Source organism: Lactuca virosa, chromosome 1 (assembly GCF_052849685.1).
Source record: "Lactuca virosa cultivar CGN04683 chromosome 1, Lactuca_virosa_CGN04683_v6, whole genome shotgun sequence".
In the NCBI taxonomy this organism is placed as follows: domain Eukaryota; kingdom Viridiplantae; phylum Streptophyta; class Magnoliopsida; order Asterales; family Asteraceae; genus Lactuca; species Lactuca virosa.
This window is the reverse complement of record NC_136426.1, coordinates 114,747,263-114,763,901: the sequence shown is the minus strand read 5'-3', so window position 1 is coordinate 114,763,901 and position 16,639 is coordinate 114,747,263. Positions and strand designations below refer to the sequence as shown.

The 16,639-nt window shown below is 31.5% G+C and overlaps 1 protein-coding gene and 1 pseudogene across 1 annotated transcript; one reads left to right on the top strand and one right to left on the bottom strand.

Annotated features, from left to right (window-relative positions):
* Positions 1-619: 619 nt before the first annotated feature.
* Positions 620-1,057, top strand: LOC145119354 (uncharacterized). The gene has a single exon (XM_079055005.1). The coding sequence runs from the start codon at positions 620-622 to the stop codon at positions 1,055-1,057; it is 438 nt and encodes a 145-aa protein (XP_078911131.1).
* A 2,493-nt stretch (positions 1,058-3,550) lies between these two features.
* On the bottom strand, positions 3,551-12,018 carry LOC145119344 (uncharacterized; annotated as a pseudogene).
* Between the last annotated feature and the right edge of the window lie 4,621 nt (positions 12,019-16,639).

Below are 16,639 nucleotides of genomic sequence, written 5' to 3'. Positions count from 1 at the left end.
CAAAAAGGTGTTTGATGCAGGGTTCTATTGGCCAACAATCTTCAAAGAAGCTGCCACCTATGTGAGAGAGTGTGATTCTTGACAAAGATCGGGGAATATATCTGCAAGGAACGAGATGCCACAAAGGAACATCCAAGTATGTGAGGTGCTTGATGTGTGGGGTGTAGATTTCATGGGACCATTTCCATCATCTAGAGGGAATAAATACATCCTTGTGGCGGTAGACTATGTATCCAAGTGGGCAGAAGCGCAGACATTACCCACCAATGATGCACGGGTAGTTGTGAAATTTTTGAAAAGGTTATTTTCTAGGTTTGGAGTGCCAAAAGCACTTATCAGTGACAAGGGAACCCATTTTGCTAATGATCAACTAGCAAAGGTGTTACAAAAATATGGTGTACGCCATAGGTTTGCAACACCATATCATCCACAAATGAATGGGCAAACCGAGATCACGAATAGGGCGCTTAAAAGAATATTGGAAAGGTCGGTGGGTAGCAATAGGAAAGATTAGGCAGAAAAACTCGATGGTGCGCTTTGGGCATTCCAGACTACATTCAAAACACCCATTGGGACCACACCCTATATATTAGTTTATGGAAAACAATGTCGTCTACCGATGGAACTTGAGCATAAAGCTTATCGGGACTTAAAAACATGTAATTTTGAGCCAAGTGAGTTACGCGCCAATCAACTTTTGCAAATGAATGCCTTAGATGAATTGAGAAACGAGTCCTACACAAACTCGTTGATCTACAAGGAAAAGACTAAAAGGTGGCATGATGCAAGACTGAAAGGAAATAAGGAACTTGAAGCGGGTCAAAATGTTCTTCTTTACAACTCAAGGTTGAAGCTTTTTCTGGGAAAATTGCGCACACGGTGGTCCGGTCCTTTTAAGATTAAGAAAGTATTTCCATATGGGGTGATTGAGTTGTGGAACAAGGATGGGTCAAGCTTTAAGGTCAATGTGCATAGAATTAAGCATTATGAAGAAGGAATGCCAAGCGAAGAGAGGATTGAAGAGGGCATGGATTTGGAGAAATCCGCCACAACGTAGAGCGGGAAAGAGTCCAGCTAAAGACTCCTAAAAAAGAAGCGCTTGCGGGAGGCCACCCGTCATTTGAGTTTGCTTTCTTTTCCTTTTTCTTTCTTTTTATTTTCGTCTTTTATTTCCTTTATTATTTTTTTTTTTGTGTTTTGTTAAGGATTTTTAGTCTTATTCTTCAATTAATTTAAATGTTGTTTGAGGGCAAGCAAGGCTTAAGTGTGGGGTGTGGTAAAAATTTTGTGAAAAAACTATATTTTTTTTGTCCTGAATCCCAAAATCGGTGAGTATGGGTCGTGCACTCGCCGTGTTTGGGCGAGTTTTCGCGATTTTACACTGAAAACCGTTTCAGCACGGCGAGTTTGAGACTGCCCTTTATTACCGAAAATATAAAGATTTTTAAACTCAGTCAAATAAGGGTTTTAACCGTAAAAGGGCAAAAGTTCATCAGTTTTCACCCACCGCACCCAAGGCTCACCGAGTTTCCTCTCAAGTGCAACAATTCGTCTACTCCTTACGGTTCTACTCGAATTTCTCCAACAAAGGTAGGATTTTTCGCACTTTAATCTGTTAAAGTTAAGATTTTTATGAGTTTGGTGTTTGATTTAGTTGAAAAAAAACAATTTTTGAGCTTGGCATAAACTCTAGGGTTTCGATTTTGAAAAATTAGGTTCTTTAAACTGGTTTTTCTTGTGATTAAATGCATGTTTTAGTAGCCTAAACAAACCCTTGAAGTGATTTTAAGTTGGTTTGGTCATATCAGTTTGATTTAGAACAGATTGCTCGACTTGTTCATCGAACTCGTCGAGTTGTTCATTCAACTCGGTGAGTTGGTTGTTCAGAGTGTCCAGTTTTACTTAAACTTTTAACTTTAACTCGCTTTTGGTATTTGTTTGTCTCCTATGTTGTTTGTTGTGCAGAAAAAATGAGGAGAGGTGGAAGAGGTCAACAACTTCCTAGAGACCAAGAGGATTTCCCTTGGTACAATTTTCCACAAGTTGTTTCACAAAGAACTTTGGCTGAATGGAGAAGCAAGCTAAAGAAGTTAAAAAGAAAGGAGTTCTATATCACAAATGAACTGAACTGGACATGGCTAGAGGAAGTTGGGTTAGCTGAAGCAATGAACCCATACCTAACAAAAGTGTTTATGAATGATGGGGTGAGGGTTACGTGTACTGCTTGGAGAAGGTTGTTTCAGATTCAAGAGCCGGTTTACAGAGAGTCGTGCCTAGAATTTTATGCCACGGTTCGATTTAAGGGTGGTGATGATTCTTTTAATACTTACAGTTTCACTTTCTGTATGGGAGGAGAATATAGAGAGTGCAGTGTTGCTGAATTGGCTTCGAGAATGGGTTTTTACAACAGGTTGGAGGCTATGACCGAAGGTTTTAGTGTATTTTTAGATCATTGTCATAGGGGGTTTCCAGATGGAGTTAATGTAGCAAATTGGAGGACTGAAATCGCCAACGGGGTGTATATTCCATCAACGACACAAGTGGGTAGTATTCGGCCACCGATCCATCGACTACTTCATCAATTTATTGCATGCACCATTAATATGAGGAAGGACGATGAAAAGGTTCCAAACTTGGATCTATTTTTCTTGTGGAGCATTATCACACCCAACACCTTTTGCAACATTCCTTACTGCTTGGAAAAGTATTTGGCGGAGGGAGGAGTAAAGGATAGGAAGGTCTCCCGAATTTGTGGGGGCATGTTCGTGACAAAATTGACAAGGTCATATGGGATTTTTGAGAATGGGGCCGGGAATTTTCTCACCATGATGTATACAAGACCATTTAGCATTCTTCTCTACAAGAGAGCTAGAATTGTGGAAGACAATGGTGGATGAAAATTTTCTATTCCCGAGGATGATGAGGTTTTGGTACCGGAGGAACGCGAAGAAGAGTTCGGCCTCGATCCGCCCCCATGCACGAGGATGATGAGGTTTTGACAAGGTCATCCGAAGACGATGGCACTTCATTGCGTTTAAGGATGCCGATGACCAACCTACTAAGTTGCTTTCCGGATCGAATGTAATATAAGGCCGACCATCTATGAACAATATTTGTTTGTTTGTTGATTTCCAGATCTCGTGAAACATAAAAAAACTAAATCAAGTTGAAGACGAATCCAATGTGAAGAAAAAAGTGATACCCTGTTAAACCCCGACCCTGTTGGTTGGAGACAACAAAAGGAGTGGGAGGGAGTCTACAGTTTCTAGCGAGAAAGAGAGATAAAAAGAGAACATGTAATGAATAAGGTTTGTTACATGAGGTTGTAGACGGTGACAAAGTATCGTCGGCGAACTATTTTCATGAGGTTGTAGACGGTGGCAGATATGCAGGGCCGGTCCAAAGCTATGGTGGGCCTAGGGCGAAAAGAAAAAATGGGCCCCCAAAAGTCATATATATAATAAAAATTAGTTCGAAATAAAACGCTATAAAATACACTATTAATATTAAAAAACACAAATAAGGTCACAACATTACAAAAACAACTAATTTAAATGAAAATATTTCTCCTAGCTTTTCTTGATGCAAAATCATTAATAATACTATCCAAATCAATTTTATCTATCATGTCTTTCTCTATACATAACATTGCCAATCCGTTCAACCTTTCTTGCGACATCGACGATCTTAGATAATTCTTCAATAACTTTAACTTTGAAAAACTTCTCTCTACAGATGCAACCGTGACAGGAATGGTTAACAAAATGTTATATGCAATAAAAATATTTGGGTAACAATCAACAGCTTTAACAAACTCTAAAATTTCAACAGCAAAATTTATATCATTAGGTAAAGTCATTTTCAACACTTTCAATTCTGAAAAAAGTTGACTTGAATCCACATCAGAAACATTTTCTTTAGAAAAAGTAGTAGCAAACTTTATACAACTTTCTTTAAGTTCACTTTCACTTAATGACTTTATTTTTTTTGAATCATTTAAAAACCCAAAAATACTTTCAAAGTATTTTAATTGTTCAAATCTATTTTTTAATGAAACAATTGTCATATCCACAACAACCAAAAAATAATTAACTTTTAAATACTCTTCAACCGATTGTGTTTCTTCTTCATGATCACTTTCATCAAATTGTTTTTTTCTAACAATACGACGTTTTGATGGAAATGTAGGCTCTACACTCATATCTAGTGCAATAGTTTTAGCAATATTCATACTTGATGTAAAACCTTCATTTCTATAATTTTCAAAAAACTTCATAATATTTTCTATTTGGTTAATAGTAGTATCAATACAAATAGATTTAGATTGCAACTTTTTACTTACAATATTAATTGCAAATAAAACTTCATACCAAATAACCATACCAACTAAAAATTCAAATTTCCCAAAAGATTTAAGTAAGCTTTTAGCTTCACTTTTTGACTTTGGGTCATCACTTGTTTTACTTAATTTTAGCAAAGAAACTTTTATTTGAGGAGCTTGAAATCTAATTGTTTTTATACTTTTAATCCTACTTTTCCAACGAGTATTAGATAATGATTTTAAGGTTAAAGTTGGAACATTATCTAACAATATTTTCCATCTTTTATAGAACTAGAAAATAATGTATAAAGGCATTGCACAATTCCAAAAAATGAAACAGCTTTTTCACAAGAAAGTGTCATATCACTAACCGTAAGGTTAAGACTATGGCAAGCACAAGGCATATATAAAGCTCTAGGATTAATTTCAAGCATTCTTTTTTGAACCCCTTGGTGTTTTCCTTTCATATTAGACCCATTATCATAACCTTGACCCCTTATATCATCCACATTAAGATCTAACAATTTCAATGCATCTAATAATTCATTAAAAAGTCCCAAACCAGAAGTATCATCTACTTTTAAAAATTCTAAAAAATATTCAAAAACTTGTATTTTTTTTAGAAGAAAAATTCACACTATCTTACAATCAAAGTCATTTGCTCTTGATGACTCACATCAGGAGTACAATCAAGAATTATAGAAAAATATTTTGCCTCTTTAACTATTTTAATGATAGAATTTCTAACCGTGTCACCTAAAAGAGAAATTAGTTCATTTTGAATTTTATAGCCAATATAATGATGATGAGTTTCATTATTTTCAATTCTTCTTATATGATCTTGCATTATACCATCATATTCAACCATCATTTAGATTACTCCTAAAAAGTTACCATTGTTATCTTGAAAAAGTTTTTCATTAGACCCTCGAAAAGCCAAATTTTATTTAGATAATAATTTCACAGCCGCTATTATTCTTCTTAATACTTGTCTCCAACGTTCTTTTTCTTTTATTATTTCTTGTTGTAATTCGTTATCAATTGTAAGGTTTTTATCTAATCTTAGTTTTGCTTCATTCCAATGACTCATACAAACAAAATGTTCATTACTATTTTCATGTTCTTTAAGTCTCTCACTAAGATGTTTCCAATCATTATATCCTTCATTTGTTAAAAAAAATTTGATTACTAGATTTAAAAAATTTACAACAAAAACAAAAAACTTTATCTAAATTTTTATAGTATACTAACCATTTTCGATCACGTGACAAACCATTATTTAACTTTCTAGTATAAAATGCATAAGAAAATGTCTAGAAAATTTATCTTTAGGAAACACAAGATTCATTTCTCTTATTGGCATTTTTTCAATTAGAATATCTCTTGATTTAATATCAAGAGTATCCCAATTTCTAGGGTCAAAAATATCTATAGATTCATTTACATTAGTATTTTCTTCATTTATATTAGTATCATGTTCATCTAAATTAATATTTTCTTCATTCAAACTACCAACATGTTTTTATCTTGTCCATTCAAATTAATATTTTCTTCATTCAAATTATTATCATGTTGCTTAAGGTGACGGTGTTGGTTTTTGAAAGTGATTGCAGTATGGACGGTGATATGAGAGAAGAAAGAAAATGGTAACGTTTCTTTTCATTTTTCGTAGAGGAACCCTCGAACCTATGTGTCTGTGAGCTAGAGATCATTTGAAATTGAAGTGGGACTCATTATAATTAATATTATTAAAAAACCACTAATAAAAAAAACATAAAAACTATATATAAGGATATACATGTCTGTTAAGTACTAAACCCAAAACAAAATCAAACTACATGAAAAGTCTAAGTTAAAAATAAAAAATACCAGACATACAAATTATTCCAAATTATAAGGATCATATAATTTACTCTAAACTATAAAAAAGTATTCAAATCAGAAACTTATGACAAAAGACTTGATAATGAACTTCAATCAACATTAACTTTTAGAAACAACTAGCAAGGGGCTTCATTAGAATCCATCAAATGTACAAACTAATTGTTCAAAAGTGAAAACCTTATATGTATATGAGGATCATTTGCATGAGCGGGTAACCAATTTTGATAGGAAATCGCAAAAAGCCACAACAATCAAGGATCGTCAAAAGGGTAATTTATATATAATCAAACACATAATTACAAGCCATAGAAACTAAAGGATTAATCGAAAGGTACACACTAACAAAGGCAAAGAAATAGATTCAACCAAAATTACTGGGAAAACACATGAATGATGAAGAGAGACAGTAGAGAAAGGATTCACTTTCTTTGGCACCATATCAAAGAAAAACTCCAAATAAGGAAAGTTATAGGGTACATTGGTGAGATATAATATAAGGCACGGGGTCGAGACTTGAGGGATTTGATATTTTAAAATTTAAAGTGGCAAACAGTTAAGGAGGAAACAATGATAATTCTTCAAAAGTAACCGATCATTGTTTGATTTAATTAACTTTCCTCATTGCTTTTGGTAGACACATAAATTTATCTTTAATTGGTTTTCGTTTATAAATTTGAACCGTTTAGTTGATTGGTTTTCCTTATTAATTAGTTTATACATAACTAAGAAAGTAATTTATGTCAAATTTAATGCTACATTTTAGTATTTTTAAAATATTTAAATCTTTAAATTCATTCTATAACATCTATAAATACCCAACATAGATTTCATACACTCATATATATATATATCTATATATATATATATATATATATATATATATATATATATATATATATATATATTTGTTTTTACTCCCTAATATCGATTGATATATTTTGAATAATCATGAAACCTTTTGGTTTTCTTGTTATTGTGATGCTAATGATCACATTGCTCCCCGGCAAAGTATATCCACAATCTATACATTGCAACATTCATGATATTCAAGATTGTTTTTCAGCAATAGAAGACCCAACTATACCACCAACCGGAAAATGTTGTGATGAATTCAAACAACATAGACGTTGTTTTTGTGTTTATAAAGAACGCCACTTCTCATTCGTATACGTTGTTAATGCTTGTCATATCGAGTTCCATGATGTTTGCCCCATTTTATCTAAATAGTTTCTACTTTACTTAATAAAATTTGTTAAGTGAGATATGATTCTATTTTATATTCAAAAAAGATGTGTTATATTCTCTTTAATTTTGTTAAGTTTTATAATATTCATTCTTGTTTCCCTTAGTTTCTTATTTTCATACGATACTTGTGTCTACATGAATCATCACATGTGCACAAGCATTCAAACAAACATCATCTTTTTTTCTTTTATATTTAATAAAGATCAACAAGAAAAACCTAAAAACAACGTTCGGAGAAACCCAATTTGAAGAAACAAACCTTGAGTTTGCTATTTTTAATTCATATTTTCTTTCAAACTCATTTTTTATCGTTGAATAATCATTTAGACTGCGTTTACATAACAAATATATATATATATATATATATATATATATATATATATATATATATATATATATATATATATATATATATTTGGGAAAAAGTTACTTTTTAAATCGTATTGAGAAGACCAAAATTACAAATTCAAACACATATTACATATATTTTTATATTGAATATATATACATAAAGCATGTGATTTTTACTTGGAAATCATAATTGAATCTGTCGGCTTGAAGATTAATTATTATATATTATATTAAAGTTATGAAAGATTTTAACAGTAAAGTGACATATTTTTTGTTAATTTTGGTCCTTCAACTTACAACATTAACGCTTCATCTTTATGCTTTTGTTCACAAACAACCCTTTCATTTTGGTTTAAATTTTTCATAACCCTCGCCTTTTATTACATATTATTAGTATTTAGTCTTTTGGCAGAAATGGTCCCTCATCATTATTATTATTATTGTTAGACAAAATTACACGATTGGTCCATGTGGTTTACCAGATTTAACATTCTCTTTTTGGTTTTAAATTAATGTTTTATTTATTAGAAAATACTCACCCAATACCATAAACCCACCCACCATCTGCCATCACCACCACCACCACCACCGCCACCGCCAAAATTACATAAATGGTCCATATGGTTTACCCATGGTGACAAATTCAGTCCCTACTACCTGAAAAGACCAAATTACCCTCACATTAACTGACAAAAAGCAACCAACATGCTACTTTACTTTACAAAGCAATACCCTTCGATCCGGCAACGTCGGGGAATCTTTTGTGGTTAGATTAAAAACAATGAAACCTTGATGTCATGATATTTAATTCTAAGTTTATTGGCAACATTTCTTTCGTCATGATTACATGACAAAACAATGTGTGGTTTTGGAAAAAAAAAATATTAATTATTGATGTTTTGTCTACAATAACTATTGCTTTTTCAATTAAGTTATTTTAACTTGAGTTGCAATTTAAAAAAGAGGGTTACTCCACTCCAATTGGGAATCTCTAGAGACATAACCTCTTAGTTTGCAAGGATGGAGATTTGGTAGACTCATAACCTTTTAATTTGCGAGGATGGGATGTAAGGGTTTGATCCTTGATGCTAACAAAAATTTGAGTATTAACATTAGCAGTCAAGCTGCCAGTAAAAAAAAAGATTACTATATACGGGAAAGAACCTACTAACCATGTTATAATTCTTTACACAATGTCCTACTACCACAAAGAAAATTACCATTATTACTACTCTCTACTTAACAATATGTTGGGTTTTATCGATTTTTATATATTTTTAAATATATGAATTTAATATATTCCTAAAGATAAAATATAAATAATCATTTTTGATTAATAAAGAAAATAGTATATTCTTTATCTAAAATAATTACATATTTTTTTTATTAATATGATAAATTTTATATTTTTTATTACTCTTTTTTTTGGCTTATGTTTTTATAATCTTGATCGTTAAAAAAAAATCCACCGATCTATATTTATTTAGATATATTCAATAAGTTACAAGATTCCATTAAAATAAAGCAATTTATTTATTTATATTTATTCCTAATTTACATATTCCAACTAGGGAAGGATCCCTGTGTTGCGGGAATTAGAAAGTGTTCGATTATAAAACATATTATTGATTAAGTATTTAAAAAGGATTGTTGGGACATTTTGGTAAGCAACATAACGTCTTATAATCCAAGAAAAAATGTAACTATTCTCCACTATACAAGCAGTAAATACAACTTGATAAATAAAATTAAATAAAGAAGACAGAAATACCACTATTGTTGCTGCATGTGGATTCATCCAAATCATCATTGCTCTTGGACTCTTCATTCTTCTCAGACTCTCGAGTATGTGTTTCAGGGAGTTTAGCTTCTGTGTTAGCACTTGCAATATCTTTACATGAGGAATTACCAAAACGCCCTCATCATTTGTGGTTAAATCCACGTCCTTTGAATTAAAAGATGCATTGTTCATGGGTGTTATGGTCATTATATATCCATTCTAGTGGAAACGGGGATGAAAGTTTCTCTTGGTGACAATGTCTGTCAAAAGAAAGCAAACCATTTTACAAAAATTAATACTACCATAATTAAAGAAATTTTAAAAAAATGTACAAAAATATATCAAGTCAATAATATCCTGGCAGTATATTGGACTCGTGTAATACAACACTTCGAGATTCACCCTAATAATTTGTGAGGTGCAAATCAACAAGTGTTAACTTGGCGATAAGTACCAACATCATCAACCAATTTAGGTTTCTATAAACATTGACCAAATTCATCAACCATGAATACCAAATAACAAATTGGACCTGCTAACAATTTAAGAAAAATAAATAAAAACAAAAATATAACCAATTAGAGTGGCTTCTACTCTCTCTCTCTCTCTCTCTCTCTCTATATATATATATATATATATATATATATATATATATATATATATATATATATATATATATATATATATATATATATATATATATATATAGGGTGAGATCAAATGAGAACACCTAAAAAGTTGAGAACGCGAGAACGGTTCTGAACCAATCAATATATAAGGGTATAAATGAATTTTTATATTATAATTAAATATGAAAAAGTCAAGGCTAATTAATTGATTCCTAAATTTTTGGATTATGAATTCGGTTACCAAAAATATCATGTTAATTGATTTTTTGTTACAAAAAAACTAGGAATGCATCGATTTATTTTATTAATTTATTAGAAATTAAGAAAACCAATATCTAGCAATATTGTTTTTTATTTTTTTATGATACATGAATATACCAACAATTTGAAAATTAATAATCTAATAACTTTTTGTATATATTTATTTCAACCATTATTATAATCAAATATGAACACATTGCTAATTTTAAATGAATTAAACATAACTTACAAATAAAAAACCAGTAAAATTCTAATCATATATAAATAAAAAGAGAATTACATTAATAATTAGAATACATCTTTATTCATAAAGGAATAACATAAAAAGAAAAAAAAATACAATATATTACTTTGCTATTTTCCTATAATCATAAATAAATACAAAAAAAAATAGAATACAATAATTTACTATTATTGTAATCATAAATGAAGAAGTGGTGATCATTTCCTCTAAGCAGTGTTTTCTTTCATATTCGTACTGTAACATTGCATTCAAAATTCTGATGAACTCCAACATTGCGTTCAAAATCCTGATATTGATTTTCTGTGTACATTTTTAAATTCAAAATAAATATCAATACCATTAACTAAATCAACAAAAATGGAAAAAATAAATTACATTAACATGAATAGAATAGACCTCTAATCATAAATGAAAAGTAAGCCTCTAATCTTATAAAAATGCACATGAATAAAATAAATATTACATATAAATGCTTACGCTTGTAGTTATATTCATAAATGAATATACATGTATCGAGTAAAATTTACAAAAAGCAACGGAAAGTTACAAAATACTACTATAAACTAAAATTAACGATCCTATAATCATAACTTAATAAAATTTTTATTTGTCTGTTGTAAACACAATTTTGGTCATCTATCAGTTCTTATGATCATGTAAACACAGTTATGGTCTTTGAAATATGTATCAGTTCTTATGATAAGTAATCATAATTAAATATGAAGGCTCACTTGCAAATACAAAAAGCAACAATTAATAAAAAAATACTCATTTAAACTATGTTATTAGTCATTGTAGAAAAGAAAAATAACAATAATTAATACAAAAGGCTCATATAAACAAAAATAGCAACCATTCAACAGTAAACTTGCATCATAAAGGGAATTATACCGCAAAAACAATAACTTAGTAATCATAAATGATTATAAGAAACATTATTTGTATGTAATACAAATCAATCACCAAAGAAACAATAATCAGACTACTTAATTAAAACTTCTTTGCTAATAATGAATTCAATTTTAAAGGTTCCAGAAATGTACCATACAGTAATCAAAATTCCCCAGATACAAACGTGCTATGTATCTGTGTTGTTTCTGTGTTGAGGTTTAGGGCATAAAGATCCAGAAGGAACACAACAAAAAAATCGACCACCAGATTTGCCCTTGGATCCTTGCGTCGCCCTAATAACGTCGTAACACAATCACATCACCATCAACATGCCTCTGGTAGCCGAATAGAAGGAACGAAGTAATTGGTTAGGGTTAGGAATCGGAACAACGGCTTCCCATATGATAGCCATTGATTGGATTTGAGAGGATAAGAAGACAAGGTGTTACTATTAATCACTTTTCTTCCTCTTTTTAACAATGAATGATGGTAATTGCTTCCAATTTATGTCATTGTGGTTTGGCTGCATAACTAATTAGAAGATATGGAGGAGTGGAGAATGTTATTGGAGGGTAGGCTATCATCGGCGATGATGGTCGCGAAGGCAGAGGGGATGCTTTTTCATTCATTGACTGTGAAAGTTGCTTCGTGGATGGCGGTGACGAAAGTCGAAAATGGTGGAATAAGTGATTAGTCGTAGGTTTAGGCATACAGAGAGAGATTAACTGAGAAATTATACGAACATGTTAAAGTTGTAATTACCATCATACCCTTATCACCTTTTTAAAGTTACACTTTAATACCAATAATTTCAAAATTTACATAAATGGTCCATTTGATAATAGCCGTAGATTTGAATATTTAGATGCTCTAGATCTGTTCTCGCGTTCTCAGCCTTTTAGGTGTTCTCATTTGATCCTACTCCTACATATATATATATATATATATATATATATATATATATATATATATATATATATATATATATATATATGAACATGAAGCTGAGTAAAATGTGACAAGTTTTACCTGTACATAGTAATCATCCATTTGTTAGTCTTTCTTCTAGCGTAACTCATCCTACTAACACAACGAAACTTCATTGTACACCTGTATTATAAAACCCTAATAATCAATCCTTGTTTTCAACTTCAATTTTTAATTTAAATTTAGAAACCTTCTGAACTTTTATGACCAAACGTTGAGACGTAATAACTACAATATTTGATGTGGTAGTGATAAAAAAAAGACAATAAATGGAAACAAATTGATCAGAATTATAGGCAATATAATTTGTATGAACTTTGTTTGATAGAATTACATATGTCCTTTTGATTCTATGAACACCCAATTACATGAACATCACACTATAAAGTGAAATTGGTCAATTTGAAGTAAACACTCTTAATTACCATAAAAAAATTGGTCAATTTCAAGTAAATAGAAACAAAACAATAGTGAAAACAGAAATGAAAAGTCATACTGGGAAAAAAACTGTAAACCAAATACCTTTCTCTTTGAAGCATAAAAACAAACAGGTGGCATGCAATTTGTAAATGACAATATAAGATTTCAAGATAATACCGTTTCTGGAAAGTAAGGGAAACAACCATAGCATAGACACTTGCTTTGCTAATTCTCTGGTTGGCAGAAGCACAAGGATCGTAGGTGACCTGCCATAGCCGGTCTTCCTTGAAACTTTCTCAGGTCCATTGATAAGGGACTCTAATATTGGCAAAATGAAAGCCAATGTTTTTCCCTATAGAATTAGTAGTAAGCATTAGGTAATTGTTTACATGATTCAAGGTGAAGATGCAACAGTTCAAACCATACCGAAACCATTCCAATTAGTACGTGTTGGTGATTTTAGTGTCACCATGTCATTTTATGTAACTGGAACTAACATGTGAGCTAAGGGCTTCATAATTTGTACTCTAATATATGTATGGGTTGGTGCGGAGTGCATGCATGTATAAGATCGAATTAGAAGCCGGTTCGACGACAAGTCGGGGGTCCGGGGCAACACCCCTAGGTCTGGGGTTTCCAAAGGGGCAGCGCCCCTTTGGCGGGGTCTAGGGGCAGCGCCCCTAGCGAAGTCTAAGGGGCAGAGCCCCTGGCTGGGGTCCCGCTGCCAGGTCAGCGGGCAGGGTCGAGGGGCAACGCCCCAAAACCTCACCGAATTTTACATATGGGAACATAGTGGAGAATTTAGATTCTTGAGGGTGATTATGGTAAAACTAAAGAAACTCGTTAGTTTTTGGTAACCCTAAATCCTCATTAATCCGGATTACCCTGACTTGCTTCCAAAGCAACTAATGACGACCCAACCCTAATGAAACCCTAATTTCGTTTATTATATAAACGACTCTTCCTGTTGTGAAGTGATCCATCCGGAAATTAACTCTCGTTTTCTTCATACTCTCACAGAATCTTTCTAGCAAATTGGCTTACAACTTTTGTGCCTAGAATCGTAAGTGTCCACTTGGATTATCCTATGCTGAATTTCTTGCAACTCAGACATAGGGTAGAAATATCAGTTCGGAAAATGTTCTTACGATCCAAGTTGGTATCCAGATCTCCACCACAAACCCTATATTTTCCTACAGTACGTTGTTTATAAACCCCAATAATATGTGAGTTACGTAAAGCAAATTTCTGAAAGTGATTCCAAGTACCGGACCGGTCTTAGCTTTCACAATCAAATGAAGACCATCATAGGTCGAATCAAAGGTCCGAGCCTGGATAGGAAACTAAGCCTCGATCCCCTTAGCCTTTAAGGCATTCCTCAACGGCTCAGAAATCCTAAAGTTCGAAACCGCATTTGGATTGTCTTCCTTAATCGGTTCCGCTTCTTCATCGACCTCAGCTGTCTTCATCTTTTTCTTCTTACTTTTCTTCGTCGTCTCCTCAATTGAGAGAAACAGATTGAATATGTGAATTAAAGAGGCGGTGGAGACTTTTGAGGTGGTGGATGGGTGGGTGCATAAACATAACACAGTAGCTAACACTGATAACACGTAGGCAACACTAACCGGTCAAAAGACCAAATTCACCCTAAAAAAATTCAAAAAAATTCAACCAATAGAATCACATTATTGTTCATAGACGAACAAACTTTTAATATATATACATAATTCTTGTATTTTATAAACAATTGATAATATAAACAACAACATCATATAAGGTGATGTTTGTTATTTAATAAATAAAATCTTTGCAATTTTTTTTATGTGTGTAGAAAGATATGTGGACGAGAAGTTTGAGTATTCATAATAAAAAGTATTTGTTCTTTTTTAATTTGCATGTTATTATTTTGTAGGAAAAATATCTTGAAAAAATATATTTTGACCATAAAACAGTTTAAGGACCATCTTTTACTTTTTTGCAAAAAAAAAAAAAAGAAAAGAAAAAAAAAACCACGGATCTTTGCAAATAAGGTTTAATGCAACCACTCTTTGCAAATAAGGTTTAATGCAACCACGACCACCGTGAACTCATATTGCATGTTACCATGTAATTGTCATATATTTTTTTTTGAGAAATTAAATATCCTTCTACCTTTTCTTTCTACTTATCTTCCTATCCACATGAAATTGTGACAAGTGTCATATTTACATAAAACCAATGATATTTTAAGACACTTGTCGTCATTTTAAATGGGTAGGAATATAATTAGGAAAAAAGTAAGAGGATATTTAATTTCTCATTTTTTTTAGTAAAACCACTAAACTTTATCAACTATAGACTTTTTTTTTTAATATTTTTTTTGTCATATGGTTTTTATTTTGTCAGATACAACAAAATGGAAACCGGAGAAAAACTCCAACAAAAAACTGCTTTTAATTTTGTTTTTTGTAATTTCTAACACATTTTGTAAAAAAAAATGTAATTAACCAAAAACTATGCAAAAAGGTTTATATATCCTTGAAACTCTCTCTCTCTCTATATATATATATATATATATATATATATATATATATATATATATATATATTATAATTCCTATATTTATTACATATATATTCAAGAAATTATGATTAATTTTGCAGGCTTCAGTGTTCTATCAATTATAACAAATGTTTGTATTACCCAAAACCCCACACATTGTTTTTTCTGATGGTTTTCATGTACAATACAGTTAGTTATACGAGAAATTATAGATAGTTATATTATTTGAGTTCATTTTATAAGGAAATGGTTGTTTTACGTGAATATAACTTTATTTTTAGGATGATTTTTATGTATCCGTAGTCTTCTTACTCATGACTGACAATAAACTCCACACAACTCCAAAAGTAAGGGAAAAAACTTGAGACCTACAGAGACAACAACTAAGCTAAACCAAGCAGGGGTAAAATGGTCAAAACAGTAAAAAATACTTCAAACAGTACCCATAGCAGATGGAAAGATTTTGAGTTGCTTCCATGGATGGATAATCATTTTTCCGGACCTACAAGATTAGTAATTAGTAATAAGTATCTAGGTATATTAATTTATGTGTTCATAATAAATTATGAAAGTAAATATAGGAGGCCATTATATGGTACTTGTCAACAACAATTTAGACAACCATTAACAACCAGAAACATACTACAAAACTTGGGCGGTTAAGATCCTCTGTTTTGCGCCCCGTAACAAGCTCCAATAATACAACCTCGAACGAGTATACATCTGCTTTTTCCGTTATCTGCCCACTTTGTGCATATTCAGAAGCCAAATATCTATAAAAAACCAAGGTAATGTAATCAATCATACATTAAACCATATCATAAAAAAATATTATGGATAAATGAAAAACCACAAGAAAGAGAATTATAAAAACTAACCCAAATGTCCCAATTACTCATGTTTCTTCTCCGGTATCTCCAACCGACTGCCACCTGGCCAACCCAAAATCACCTACCTTTTATTAAAAAACAATTATATTAAGTTCTTTTACTTCAAAATTCGACATTAATAAGTATTTATTTAAAATAAATATATACCAGAGGCTCAAAATCATGGGTGATAAGAATATTATTTGGCCGCATGTC